Genomic DNA, 14,933 nt, shown 5'->3' with positions numbered 1-14,933 from the left:
AAAAATAAAAAACATTTAAATTAAAAAAAAAAAATTTAAATTTGCCCTTAGCTCTGCATTCACTTTTCTAATTAGTCATTTTCTTCCCCTAACTTGGTTAGGTTCCCACCCTGTTTATCTCTACTTCACTGATTCTCCAACAACTGAAGGTAGATAAAACATATCTTTATCAAAGCAGTTTAAGCAGTCATTTCTATGAAGTCTTAAAAACACACAATAGGTTTCTTCCCTCTTCTCAAAGGGAAAAATTGGACGAAGAAAGCCAAAAGCTTTGCAAGAAGAAAATGCAAACAGGGATGTGTCCAGCCTCTTGAGTTAGTGACATGATCGTATTCATCAACAAATGTTTATGGTGTGTTTCTTTTGTGCCATGCAACATAGTTTTACTTCTCTTCCCATCTTCAAACTCCAGCCACTACTAAATGCAATTAAAATCAGTTTCCAAGAGTTTAAGGACAACTTCTTCCTCTTCCCACGATTCTTTGAGCCCTTAAAGTAAGTAAATCAGCTTTCTAGAAAACGTTATAGGTTCACCCCCAGGATAAGGAACATTTGATTTACATGGCAATTTACCATCTAGTCCATGTTTCTCTGCTGGGCAGGTTTGTAAAGTTACCTGTAAACATATGTCCTATCTGCTTTACATCCTCCAAGATCAGAGAATCCCACAGTCCAAGGCAGACCCCTTTCTCTCACAAAGTCAAGACATGAGGGGAAATTAGAAAATCAATTTTGGCCTTCCAGTCAAGAGAGATTCTCCAATTCAGCTTTACCAGTAATTAAATTAGTATTTAAAATCCTGTCATAAACCATTTCTCAATTGGTTTAGAATTTACAGTGTAAGTGATCACCAAGTCACAACACCAACCAGAAAATATGGGAGTCTGGATTAAGATAATTAAGAGATTAAACAAAATGAAATTAAAAGAACAAAAATATCAAACATGCACATGTACAAACTACTCTTCCTTTACCACGTCAACTAGACAGCTAGAGGCACCAGGAACTATGAGACTCAGTGTTCCTGCTATCACAGAGGGTAGGTAGTCTGGTAGCTCAGAATCACAAAAATAATGTAATCTCCATAGGCCCTACCCACCCCTCCCCCAAAAAGTCAGCCAGAAATTACGATCTTCTCAATCTGATAATGGCTTCCCTTGTGGCTCATCTGGTAAAGAATCCGCCTGCAATGTGGGAGACCCAGGTCCAATCCCTGGGTTGGGAAGATCCCGTGGAGAAAGGGAAGGCTACCCACTCCAGTATTCTGGCCTAGAGAATTCCATGGACTATACAGTCCAAAGAGTCACAAAGAGTTGGACACGACTGAGTGACTGTCACTTTCACTTTCAATCTAATAAAGAGTAACACAGAATCAAGTAAAATTTTTAAATTATATAAACTTAAGGCGCCCAAAATGAAGCAGCTTGTAGAACATACCAAAAAATACAATATATATAAACTTAATATACTCTTCTGCCCTTTTGTAGATACTACAATCCTTTCATGATCATCTGTTTTCACCTTCCTCCCATACCTAAAAATATTCAAAAGTATTTGGGAATCTCAAAAAAGAGGCTTAGGGTCCCCCCAAAATTTAAGAACGTTTTCTACAATGATCTTTAACAAGTCACCTTCTTCTTCAATAAAAGAGCATAATCTATTCCACATTTCTGACAGAGGGCACTGGAAAACAAGCCCCCTACTGGAGGCCTAAGATCAACTTCTGACATCCAAAACACAAACTTTCCTACATTCTTATTTTCTATTTGACTATTTTCCTGGGATTCTAATATCTAAAAGTATTTCCTTAAATTATACTTATCCACCAAATCATTGCTAAATCATTTGCTTTTAATGAACTTGCTGAAGTATTGATACCTATTTCAGTACTTCTGTCGCCATATTAACTAAATTGTTTTTTCAACAAATCAAACCTCAAACTTCCTCTTCCATGTAACGTTCTGTTAGTGTTTTATCCTTATATTGTTAGTTGTCGAGTTCTGAAGCTGTCAGGAAATCTATGCAGACAGGGGAAATATTTTTCTTCACTGCCTGTATTTATTCTGTCCCATATTCTCTGAGGTTTCTATTCATTCTTTTTCTCTCTTGGCTGCTCAGCATTTGGAACTTCCTTGACCAGGGGGACCAGGAATCAAACCCTGCCCTGAGAAGCAGAATTATGGACGATTAACCACTTCCCACCAGGGAAGTCCTATTCATTCTTATTACTGTTGGTCTATCCAATCCCACAGTGTTTCTCCCAATTCTTTTTCCTAGCTGTCCATACATTCAATCTCCTGGAACCAATATGATAGCTTTGATGTCCAACCTTCAGATATTTCTTCAACACTCAGTTCTTATAAAAACTACCATTCCATAAATATTCCAAACATCATCAGTTAACCATAACTCTGCTCTAACCTCAATCAATCTCTAATATGAAAACAGGCCCATTTCATCCTACAGGTAAGTAAATCCAAACACCAAAGTCAGAAGAAAAAATACTGCATACAGAATGTCTGGCATTTCATACATTTTAAAGCATTTATTAGTTTATCTAACAAAATTAAAACAGTGACTCTCAGTTTTAGGTAAGAAAAATGATAAATTCTCTAATATGAAAAGCAATCATAAATAAATATCATTTATTCCTTTCAGAATTGCAACTCAATACATACCTCTGTAGAAAATTAGTTTCTTCTGGATTTATCCAAGTAACAGAGAATGAATCCACATTATTTTATTATTAAAAAAAAAAAAAAAGACTAAAACGTGCCCTACAGACATCACTGACTCAGTATGCCAAAAGGTGAAAGATTTAACTAACTTGATCGTTTGCTGAAATTTAAAACTTAGTAAGAGGCTGTAGTTACCTCTTTTTGTAGATGAAGTTTGAAGCAACTGTTTGGCTTTGAGGGAAGTACGAGGCAAATTTTTCAGCCTTTGCGAAGCTGTTGAAAAATAAGGAACTGTAATATTTGCCTGGAAGGACAAGATAAAGGCTATAGCTTCTGTAAACTTGAATATTGTAATACAAACTTGAAAATTTATCAAGAAACAGATAGGCGAGAATACCTCAGAAACCTAAAATCAGAGGAATCAAAGTGATGCTTAGTGCATTAAGTTAGAAAAGAAAGGGAATGGAAATCTTAGTGCAAAGTGCATACTTTAAGAAACTGTTTCTTATAGATGAGAAAATCTATAACATGTAAACTGATCAAAATATCAGAGAAAACAAAACCACCAGCAAACATGCTACAGGATGCAAAGAATACAAAGCTAATAAGTAAAAGTGATGAACACAAGCACACAGTACAGAAAAAAATAAATAAATGTAGTACTTGTTCAGTGCAAAAAAGCAGACTTTGGCAAAGCAGTTATTGTTAGATGAACCGTCCTAAGGTCAAAGCGTAATCCTCATACTCAAAAAGGAGAAGAAAACTCAGAACCAGGCAGGTCCTCAAGGGAGTCCACAATCTAGTTGCTTTAAATATGTTCAACATCTTGGTGTAGAATTCACCTAGCTGCATTTTAGACCTGGTTATCTGGACTATGTGCTCATGCATATGGATGGTGAGGGGTAGGGATGTGTGTGTGTATGTGTTGGAGTTGAGGGATTTGGAGGAATCAGAGCATCTGTTTTTCAAGTGTTCAAGGAGGAGTTCTAAGCTTTCTTCACAACTCCTCATCTATTAACTGCAGTAAAGCTCTCAAAACTGGCAACTAAGCAGCAGTTCAGAGACATCCAGAGTTAAAGCTCACTATGGCTCCAATGAACAGGTGAGTCCCACAGCCACCAGTGCAGTCACCTATGTAAGTGGTTCTAAAACATCATTCTGTGATGTGAAAATCAGACTTCATACACCTCTAGGCCCCCCAAAAGAGACCTCAAACCATAAATCTGGCCAGCATTCAGTCATTTGTGGATAAATGTATTACTTGATACATCACCAAAAAGAATTAAGGAGAATTTTTCTTTATCTCTATTGCTTAATCCAATCAATGGTGACAGGATTTTCACTAATAGGAAACATTTTTAAAAAGTAACAAACCCATTTGATTTCAATTTCTACCAATACTTATTACAACACACTACTGCAACTCAATGTTGCATGCCAGTTTAAGTTAAATATATTGCCAGGTGGACTAGCAAAAAATTCTCCAAACTTAAAAAAAAGTATCAATTTTATAATGCAGTACCTCATATCTATCCCACAGAAATATCAGGCACTATCATCATTAAATATTCTTCATTTATATATTTATTCATACATGCTTTCTACCATTCATATTTTCATTCATTCACTCACCCATTCATCCCTACTTTCTTTCTAATAATTGTGTACTTTATTCCAGGTACTGTTTTAGAAATAATGAATACATAGCTGGGCAGACAAAGTTCCTGCTTCCATGGAACTAAGAGTTTAGGGAAGGGGAAACAGACAAGAAACAAAGAATAAAATCCATGGCCTGCCAGATGGTGACAGCTGCTAAGGAGAAAATTAAGTAGGAAAGGGGGACAAGAAGTAGGAGACATAAGCTGCAATCATAAATAGGGTGATTAAGAAATATTTCTCCTGAGATGACATTTGTCCAAAGATCTGAAGGAAGACTGGAAGTGAGCCATACAGATGTTGGGGGAATGCATTCTAGACAGAAGGAAAAGCAGTAGTAAGGACCTGAGCTAGGAGTGTGCCGGACACACATGAAGAACAGAAGCAGGCCACAGTGTTTGTAGTGGAGCAAATGAGGGCAAAGGGTAACCAACTGCGCATAATGCTGGCAATCCACAATATCTATTAACCACCAAGATTTCTTAAATGAGGGTTTAAATATAAAATATCCTCTATAACCAATTGTTCTGGAAAGATGTTATTTAAATTCACAGCTATAATGACTCCAATGGACTTTATTTATCCCTCAAGTTTCATGGTTGATGTCACAAGAACAGCATCTACAGACAAGTGATGATTGTCCAATGGAAATGCAAAGAATCAAACTGTAAATAGGTTCAGGCAGTATACTCTAAATTTGCCTGATACAGAGAATAAAATGAATGATTTTCATGACACCACAAAGAAACAATGTTACACAAATAAGAACAAAAACTAAATTTTAATCTGAATTATCAATCTTAATTTGATCCATTTTCCAATGGCAAAATCACTTTTATTTCTTTATTTTGACTATGTGGCTTGTGGGATCCTAGTTCCCCTCTAGGGATCCAACTCATGCCTGCTGCAGTGGAAACACAAAGTCCCAACTACTGGACTGCCAAGGAGTTCCCAAAATCACTTTTTAAATGACAAAGTATACTAAACTGAAGTCTCCAAATCCTTCTAGAACTTTAATCCACTCTTCACATTGCTATCAGATTCAATTTCTTAAGAAGGAACCCTGATTAAAAGCCTATGATAGCTTGTTGGGATGAAATCTAAGTTTCCTGACTAGAACCTGTGCCCTCAGCAATGAAAGTACAGAGGCTTAACCACTGGAGTGCCAGGAAATTCCAAATATGGTATTTTAAAATTCCCACAATCTATCCCCTACCTGCCATCTCTCATTCTTGTCACTGAACCGACTAACCATCCTGTGACCCACACTTTAGTCAAACAAAACCACTATCATCAGGGTGTCATTCTTACGATTTCATTCCTGGTCCCACTGTTGGGAAAATCTATACTTTCTTCCCTCATGTGACACCTTCTCCAGAGCTGGCTGAGATATCTTTCAGTATCTTCCCAGAAAACCTCTTTATACTGATGAGTGTAATACCTCTGTTTCCCCATCACTTCCTGCTTTTGAAGGGCATGAGCTCTCTCTTTCATACTTATATTCCCAATGCTTGGAACATAACATATACCCTATAAACATCTTAATTATTTACTGAATAATTAAGTAATAATAATAATCTCTGGATAATATCTGGAGACTTCAATTAAATATTCAAGATCCTCCACAGCTGAGATCCAATTCAGTGGTTCTTAAACTTAACTATGCCCCAGAGTCAGCTGAGACACTTCTAAAAAATAGATTCTGGGTCCCCATTCCAGATGTATTCTATCAATGTTTCCAGAAGTAAAGGTCAGAAGAATTATACTTAATATCAATGTTTTTGTGATAACTGACTCAACATAATTATATTGGGGCTTCCCTGGTAGCTCAGACGGTAAAGCTTCTGCCTACAATGCGGGAGACCTGGGTTCAATCCCTGGGTTGGGAAGATCCCCTGGAGAAGGAAATGGCAACCCACTCCAGTATTCTTGCCTGGAAAATTCCATGGACTGAGGAGCCTGGTAGGCTACAGTCCATGGGGTCACAAAGAGTTGGACACGACTGAGCGACTTATTTTACTTCAACTTCATGTTTCATAATTGTGTAAAATTCTAGTGTTTTGGTCACAAGTGAAATTTGGATGAGAATTCCTTCCCCATGGGCCAAAGTGCAGTCTGGCTACACATAAGCTGGCAACTGCCCTGAACACTCCCTCCTCAGTGTGAGGTCCTCAGTACAATACTGATCCTACACATCTCTCCTCTAGGAGTACACTGTATCCTGTGCAAATATGTTCTTCCACTTAGTCACATGTAAGCAAGCAAATGATAAATGTTACACAGACTTAGTTTATTCTTTTGTGGTAATTCACAAAGTATTTATAGTTCAACCTCAAATCATGCTCCAACGGAGTCATCCAAGAATATTTTCCAATGCCTCCTTATTTGCAGTTAGGGTCAGCATGATGTAATCCAAACAGTAACTGGGAGGAAATTGGGAGACACAGAGGAGCTGAGAGTTAATCTGGCTTGGTTTTGCCAGTTTTCTAGTTACTTTGCACTGTACATATAATTTACATGGATCTCTGCTCCCTCTCTATAAAAATAAAAAAATGAGATGTTGTGAGGGTCAAATGAGATAATACATATAAAAGTAAATATGTACTACTTTTTCAAAACCAGCTGACTGTCTTGGGTTTTTCTCCCTTCTCTTATTTCTGAACCAGTAATTCCTATATTTTTCTGAAAATTAAGCCTTCTACTAAACCTGTTCTCTAGTGGTCTTAGAAAACAAGGAATACTAGTCTTTTGAAAAACTGTCCCTGACAAACATTCCTTCAACTGGAGAAACTGAAAAAATTACATGTATTCATGACCTTTGCAATGCTCTGGTTTTCTTAAACTTTTTAAGTTACTCACATTTTCCAAATATAAAAGTCAAGAATTGATAATAGCTATGAAAATGAAGTATATTAGAACTCTCATAATATTCATATTTGAATGCCAGCATCCACAATAATGCAGCCATAGCAAATAAGCATATAAAAATAGTGATTGCATAGTAACAAGGCAAAAGAAGTGGTCCCTTAGGTGGAAATAACAGCAATCTTGCAAAGTTAGGTTCATGCAGACCAGCAAGTAAGAACCAAAGCTTTACCACTTAAGAGCTGGAAAAATACTTAAAAGAAAACAAAATGCAGCAAATATATGAACTGGTTTGTATAAAATATTTAAAATGCTATTCATGTATAAAACTTGCCATTATAATATTTTTACATAATTACCATATTAGTCTTTTTATTCTGATATGTAATAGTACATCTAACACACACACTAATTGAAACACATATTTTGTATTAAAGATATATGTAAAATTTTCAGAAAAATAGGTAACATTTTATTTTGCTTCATAATGTATTGACTTTAAACACAAAGCTTTAACTTTTTTTCTTTTTTGGCGGCACCATGTGGCTTGTGGGATCTTAGTTCCCTGACCAGGGACTGAACCCAGAGCCATGGCAGTGAAAGCGCCAGGTCCTAACCACTGGACTGCCAGGGAAGTCCAAGTTTTAAATATTTTTATCAAATGAACTTTATTAAATTTTAAACCTGCTAATATTCTGGATTTACTACTTTTCAAATACATCCTGTGAGCAGTGTGACTCTATACTAAAATAAATGTTTCTGACATTTTCATCATAAACAAGTTTCACAACTACAAATATAAAAATAAACAAGTATATGCAATTTTTAAAAAAGGATGGTACCTTACTATTTCTCCTGCCTATACATTATTCAAGTACTGAAATATACTACTATGAAACTGCATACATTCATTCCACTTAAAAGTAAATTAGTGATTAGAATCTCACTATGTTTCTTTACCTATTTTTAATTATCAACTTCTGAGGGAAAACAGAAAATAATTCAACTATAGGGAAAAAATTCTAGGGAATGAGCAAGTGATAAGCTACATAGCCTTTCAAAGCTTCCAGTTCCTAGTTTGTAAAAATGTTATTAGTAACTGAACCTACTTTATAGACTTGTTCAGAGGATTAAACAGAATTATGAATATAAGGTATAGCACAATGTGAGTTTTATAATATAAATAATATCATTTACAATTGGTAAATAAGGAAAACTTATCAATATTATCACAAAAGTCACAAAAGTCATTTTGGTTCAAACTGAACCAAAATTTTTTTCTAGACTGAGAATTTTTGAGCCACCAAATAACAGCAGCTTAATATAAAGTACACCAAGTCAGCTAAACACAACAGAGCCAAGGAAGAATGCAAGGGGACTTACAAAAGAATTGAATGCTGTCAAAGTTGTTACTCAATACACAAGTTACAAATGGACAGTCAATAACTTTATGTTTGTATCACTTCTTCATCACAGCTTTGAGGAAATGAAGGAACACATCACAGTGACCACTTTAACCACAAACAGTAAATATGTTACAAAGGAACTGAATAAATCAGACTACAACACTGATGTGAACTGTGGGATAGAAGGCATGCATACTGAGCATTTCAGAGATTGCAGAAATAACTCTGATAGTTGTTTAAAACTGGGTTTAGTACATGCTCATATCTGCCTTAGTTAATAAGCAATAGTTCTTGGAAAGTGTTCAATTCTTTTAAAATCACTCTGTAAAGTACAGAGTGCCCATCTATTCCCACATCACTTCTTGGCTCAGTCTGGCCACTTTGTCTTAGGCGTTCCTTCTGTGTGATTCTCTAATCCTTGTTTATGTTGCATATTTCTCCTTAAATCAACAGTTTCAGCTTTTCTTTCCATCAAGTTACTTTCAACCTTTTTTTAAAAAATAAAATTCTACCTTTGGTAAAGTATTTATTAAGAATTTAGCAAGCCTTCATTTGTATATTTATAGGACGATTATTGCTTTTATTAATATTCTAGTAAGAAGGCTCCTTGGGTTTTAAATGGTCTATTTCAGGACTATTCCCCCTCGACCCCCCCAGATTCTGTCACTTTTAATGTTCAGTACTGCAGAACAGGAGGTTTTTAAAGAATATATATATTTATATATATTTTATATATAATTTAATATAGCTATGATCATCTTATAGAACTAATAAGCATTACATTTTACTACAGTACAGCTATTCAGCACAAAATTAAACTCTGTAATTTTCATTTTTCTTTAAATAACTGATACATAAAAGGTACTTACTGGCTGAAGCCTGAGGTTGCATGCGAGGTATACCTCCATTTGGCACTTGAAAATTTGAGTCACTTCTGCTGCTTTTCACTGAGTCAACTTGTGTACTAGATGTTCGGGACAGGTTTGGAAGACTGCGTCTTAGTTTTTCTATGACAACAGAATTTTAATTATAAAAAAACAAGTCAAAACATTCTTTAGGATGGAGAAAATTAAAATATTAATATTCAAAAATCATTCTTTAAGTGTTCTGGAGACTTTAGAAGAGCTAACAGGAAAAAAACCATTCTTATAAAAAATAACTCAATACAGTTTCTATAAATGGGTAGAACCTTTAAAAAAAGGTAGAATCTTTTAAAAAGAACCATAAATTACTTAACTCAAAATCTAAACACTTCATCAGTATGGCAAACCAAAACTAACCTAAGTAAAAATTCTTGATCTACTTATCTAAAATACAAAACCTTGGTAAAAACGGTGTTACTATATACCAAAATATGAAGGACAATTTTTTTCCATTCTTATGGTTACCTTCATTTTTAACATTGGTTGTCTGTAAATCTGTTGGATGGCCTTGAAGTGAAAGGCGAGGTTGCTGTAAGCGGCTAATCATAGGCTGTGGGGACACTCTACTGTACTCTATTCCCCGAGCAGGAGATCGAGAACGAGGTGAATTTCGGGGTGACTGCTTAGGTGAAGGTCGAGGTGAATTGCGTGGTGATGGTGAAAACCTGTTAACAGCAGGGTATACCGCATGATGCACATTGTCATCTTCGTCATCTAAACTCTGCGCGTCAAGCTCCTGATCACTAAAAGTACCCCGTCTCGTAGAATTGCAAGATGAACCAGAACTGCGCCGAGACGCTGTGGCCGCATATTCTTGCCGGAGACCTGACAATAATGAATGTGTTATTTCTTTGGTATTAAACATTTAAGGTTTAAAAGCACAAGATTATCATTGAGAAACACAAATAGCATATAACATGTAAAGGAAAATTCCCTTTTACTTGATTCATCTTGGACTTCCCCACACATAAGGATGCATATACTACATCTAAAAAGCTATTTTTAAATTACATGAAATTCATAAACTTTTACCCAATTTCAACATTTCTTCTTGAATCCAAAATCTATATTAAAAAGAAAACCATAAATTTAAAAATACTTCTATTTCAAAAGACAGAGTCCAAATTTGAGATTAACATTAAAGGAATATTGAAGGAAAACAATTACCTGTCCAACCAGTGTAAAGAATACATCAGTGAGTAAATAAACATCCTGGATACTAAACCTTTGGGTTAATCTTACTCAGAAGACGATGAAGGAAACTTCTAACCCACTCTTAGGAATTCAATACTTGGGTACAAATGTATTTTCAATTGCTTCATAAGCTAACGGACTTCAATAAAATAAGCTTATATTCTAAACCATTAAGTAAGAATTTTCAAAGGAGTCCCTTTTTTCTTGTTTTTCCAGAAACACCCAAGCAACCTAAGAGGCCCTTCAAATTGTATAAAAACTTCTGGAGTAAAAACAAATGTGAAACATATTCAATGAGAAAAAAATTACAATTCATAAAGAGTGTCGAATTCACATAGTATTTTAAGGCAATCCTGCTAACTATTGGCAGTTTAGTCCAGAAGATCTGTCTGTTCTTGAGTAGTATTCAAACTTCCTAAGTTATATAGTCATACACAGAAAGTGTTATCAACATGGTTCCTGAAAGAAGTGAAAGAGAATCATATCAGGGTACCTATAACACTATGGTTTCCTAGGGCCCACCTAGCCCTTTGGTCAGGTTTGGAGACCATTGTAGTAACTGACAAATTACTTGGTGTCACCTAGCAAAAGACAACAGACCCGTGAAAAGAGTATTGTTTTAGAAAAGAAAATCCCAATCCTGATGCAAGTTCTCCATTAACAAGTGGGTCTTAGGGAGATCACAACCACTATAGGCATTGTGCTTTTCTCATCTTAAAAATGAGGGAGCTGAACCAAGCAAAAGTCCACATCTGTTACTTTACAATTTTGTTAGCAAGAAACTGGAGAAACAATGTTGCAAAAAGGAAAATCATTCTCTTAAAAAGAAAATGATGGTGTTTTCAAAGAGGTATCACTCACATTTTCAGTATCACTTTCTTTTTTTAATTCACCAGAAAAAGAAATATTTATGCATGTGAATAGCTTAGAAAGGATTTTTAAAGAAAGGCTAAAATTTCTATTATGTGTTACCAACATACAATACGAAAACTATAGCAAATATGTGATTGAATTTCTAACAAAATATTGCAGTCTAAAAAGTCAGGGTTCAAAGAAGAAATGAATAACTTTAGTCTAAGTGACAGGCAGCATTCTTTATTCTTTCTTCACATCTGTGACAATAACCCCTCATTAGCTGACAATACCATACTTGGAGTGAGCAGTTATGTCTACAAAGTTACAGAAGAAAAGGGTAACATGTTATTGGTTTCTAGGGCTAAAGACAGATAAGCACCAAACCTTTCTATCTTTCTAAGGGAAGATGTGTAAAAATGGGATAAGAATTAGCAGAGTAAGAAACCAACATTCTGCAGTTTCTTAATGTTACAGCTTGATAAAACTTACATAAAAGAAAGGACAAACAAAATTTCTCAACTAAATTATAGCACTGCTCCATTACCTCAGCCAACTGTCAAGACTGAAACCTGTGCTTTAAGGATCTTTTCATTGTAAAGCTTAAAGAGATCACTTTAGAGAGATTGCTTCCTTCAGTTAAGCCCATACAATAAAACGTACAGGCAAGAATAATACTATCATCATCTTATACTCAGATGAGAGTCAAGTCATTGATGAACCCTTGAAATAATAAAAATTTTGTGCACATGTATATTTTGGGGACAACACTTCTATCAGATTCTCAAAGGTACCTGTTACCCAAAAAGTTGCAAGGACCACTGTGCAAAGCAGTATCACATGCTTCATTTAATGTCACAATTTCAAGTTTCACAATTTCACAAAGGTCTCTCTCTCTCTTTATTGAATCATAATACACCATACACTGTAAGAAAGATGATATACTTGCCTCCAAGGAGAAAAAATCGATTTTGTGGGTGTGAAAAAAATCTTAAGAGGTAACAGTTTGTGGTTCTTAGAGTATACACAAAGAGATATAGAATATATCAGTGGTATTAAAATTTATTGGGAGTGGAGGTGAGTAAAAAGGAAAAGAAAAGTCTAAATAGGCTCCTTAGGGGATAGGTAATAATGAAGGAACAGCTGAGAAATGCTAATCTACACTAAGGAAACAGAGAACAGAGTATAACTATACTAGTGAATTGGAGAAGGAAATGGCAACCCACTCCAGTACTCTTGCCTGGAGAATCCCATGGACAGAGGAGCCTGGTGGGCTACAGTCTACAGAGTCACAAAGAGTTGGACACGACTGAGCGACTTCACTCACTCAGACTAGTGAATTACAGTACAGAGTAACACGCAGGGTATGATTTCCAGTCACAGCAGAGCAAAGCCTGATTTTCTTCAGTACTCACACAGCAAACTGCTCAGCATACAATGGACTCTAAAAACAAGTATATGAACAAACCAGTCCACATGCTGAAAAAGCCTCCGAAATTTCAACATTTCTATTCTTATTAAACTACTATTCCACAACACTGTAAGACATTTAATAAGGGAAACAAAATTATACCATAATGAAAGACCTAAGCTTTAACCATTAAAATACTTACTTTCTTCCTGCATCCGAGCTAGAATTTGCACATCAGTTACATCATTTAGCTTATAATTGGATCCAATTGAATCTTCATCTAATTCTGAAGCACTTAATTCACTGTCTATAGAGGACTGAGGACTGAGTGGAGGATTTCTGTCTGATGAACCTTTCAAATTACCTTAAAAAAGAAAATGATTCAAACTTTGGTGAACAAAAATTGAATAAACATCTTATAGCTAGAATTTATCCATATTCTTATGAAAAATTAAGTTTTCAAAACAGTACTGGGAAAGTAGTTAATGTTCACATAATACATGCTAGAGGATTCCAACTTTTACCAGGTAGCCAACGAAACTGCTCTATAAATAGATGAATTATGTCATGCTTTCCCCTCCTATTCAGTCATTAGCAAACACCATCATCTTTCCCCTTGAATAAAACCACCTACTTTTCCTAAACAAGAAAACTATAATTTGAGGAAAATCAGGATTCTTTAGAGATTTAGAACCAAACCAAAGAAAGAACACTAAGCTCATTTCTTCTACGTTATGCCATGTTTACAAAATTCCTGTGTCAAACTAGTACTGGGGATCCAAGGAGTTCTCTGATGTTTAGTAGTGAAGCACAAAGACAGGATGAAGGAAATGACTGGATTAAAAACACATTTTATCACTATAAACCAAAGGAGGATGGAAGACAGCTCAAAGGAATAAAGGCTATACATATCCAAAAGAGTCTTATTAGGTTGATGAAAAAGTAATTGCAGTTTTGGACCATGAATTTTAAATCATAACTAGGCTCAAACACATCTTTATTAATCAAAATAGGAACAACTACAATCAACACAGTTTTGCCAACAAGAAATAAGTTTGTTTACTCCTGTAGCATAAAAATCTGTGCTTTTGGATTTTATGAACTCTTAGAAAGCATTTTCTGCCTCCTGCTGGTTGTGGAAGCATTTCCCCTGCAAAAAGCTGTTGAGAAGCTTGAAGAAGTGGTAGTCGGTTAGCAAGAGGTCAGGTGAATACAGTGGATGAGGTAAAACTTTGTAGCCCAGTTCATTCAATTTTTGAAGTGTTGCTTGTACAACATGTGGTTGGGTGTTGTCATGGAGAAGAACTGGACCCATTCTGTTGACCACTGGCTGCAGGCGATGCAGTTTTCAGTGCATCTCATCGATTTGCTGAGCATACTTCTCAGGTGTAATGGTTCTGCCAGGATTCAAAAAGCTGTAGTGGATCAGACGAGCAGCAGACCACCAAACAGTGACCAGACCTTTCCTGGTGCCAGTCTGGCTTTGTGAAGAGCTTTGAAAGTCCAAATACAAGCTGGTCACTGCCAGCTGTCATATAAAATCCACTTTTCATTGCACGTCACAGTCCGATCAAGAAATGGTTCATTGCTGTTACACAGAATAATAGAAGACAACACTTCAAAAGGATGATTTTTTTTATTTGTGGTCAGCTCATGAGTCACCCACTTATCATGCTTTTTCACCTTTCAATTTGCTTCGAAGGTCAAATGACCACAGAATGGTCAACGTTGAGTTCTTTGGCAACTTCTCATGTAGTTGTACAGAGAAGGCAATGGCACCCCGCTCCAGTACTCGTGCCTGGAAAATCCCATGGACAGAGGAACTTGGCAGGCTACAGTCCATGGGGTCTCTGAGGGTCAGACACGACTGAGCGACTTCACTTTCACTTTTCACTTTCATGCATTGGAGAAGGAAATGGCAACCCACTCCAGTGTTCTTGCCTGGAGA

The 14,933-nt window shown here is 35.9% G+C and overlaps 1 protein-coding gene across 3 annotated transcripts in view; it reads right to left on the bottom strand.

Moving 5' to 3' along the window:
- Positions 1 to 14,933, bottom strand: part of SLAIN2 (SLAIN motif family member 2) — a 72,171-nt gene that overhangs the window by 19,993 nt on the left and 37,245 nt on the right. For 2 of the 3 annotated variants that reach the window (XM_052641691.1, XM_052641693.1), the window contains exons 4-7: positions 13,188 to 13,349; positions 9,994 to 10,353; positions 9,475 to 9,612; positions 2,874 to 2,951 (exon numbers count right to left, since the gene is read on the bottom strand). In XM_052641691.1, coding sequence (XP_052497651.1) covers positions 2,874 to 2,951; positions 9,475 to 9,612; positions 9,994 to 10,353; positions 13,188 to 13,349 — 738 coding nt within the window. The remainder of the gene's footprint in view (positions 1 to 2,873; positions 2,952 to 9,474; positions 9,613 to 9,993; positions 10,354 to 13,187; positions 13,350 to 14,933) is intronic. The other variant, XM_052641692.1, reaches the window with a different exon arrangement.

This window comes from Budorcas taxicolor, chromosome 6 (genome assembly GCF_023091745.1).
Source record: "Budorcas taxicolor isolate Tak-1 chromosome 6, Takin1.1, whole genome shotgun sequence".
NCBI classification, from domain to species: Eukaryota; Metazoa; Chordata; class Mammalia; order Artiodactyla; family Bovidae; genus Budorcas; species Budorcas taxicolor.
Note: the sequence above shows the minus strand (reverse complement) of the source record. Positions and strands in the feature narration are given on the sequence as shown.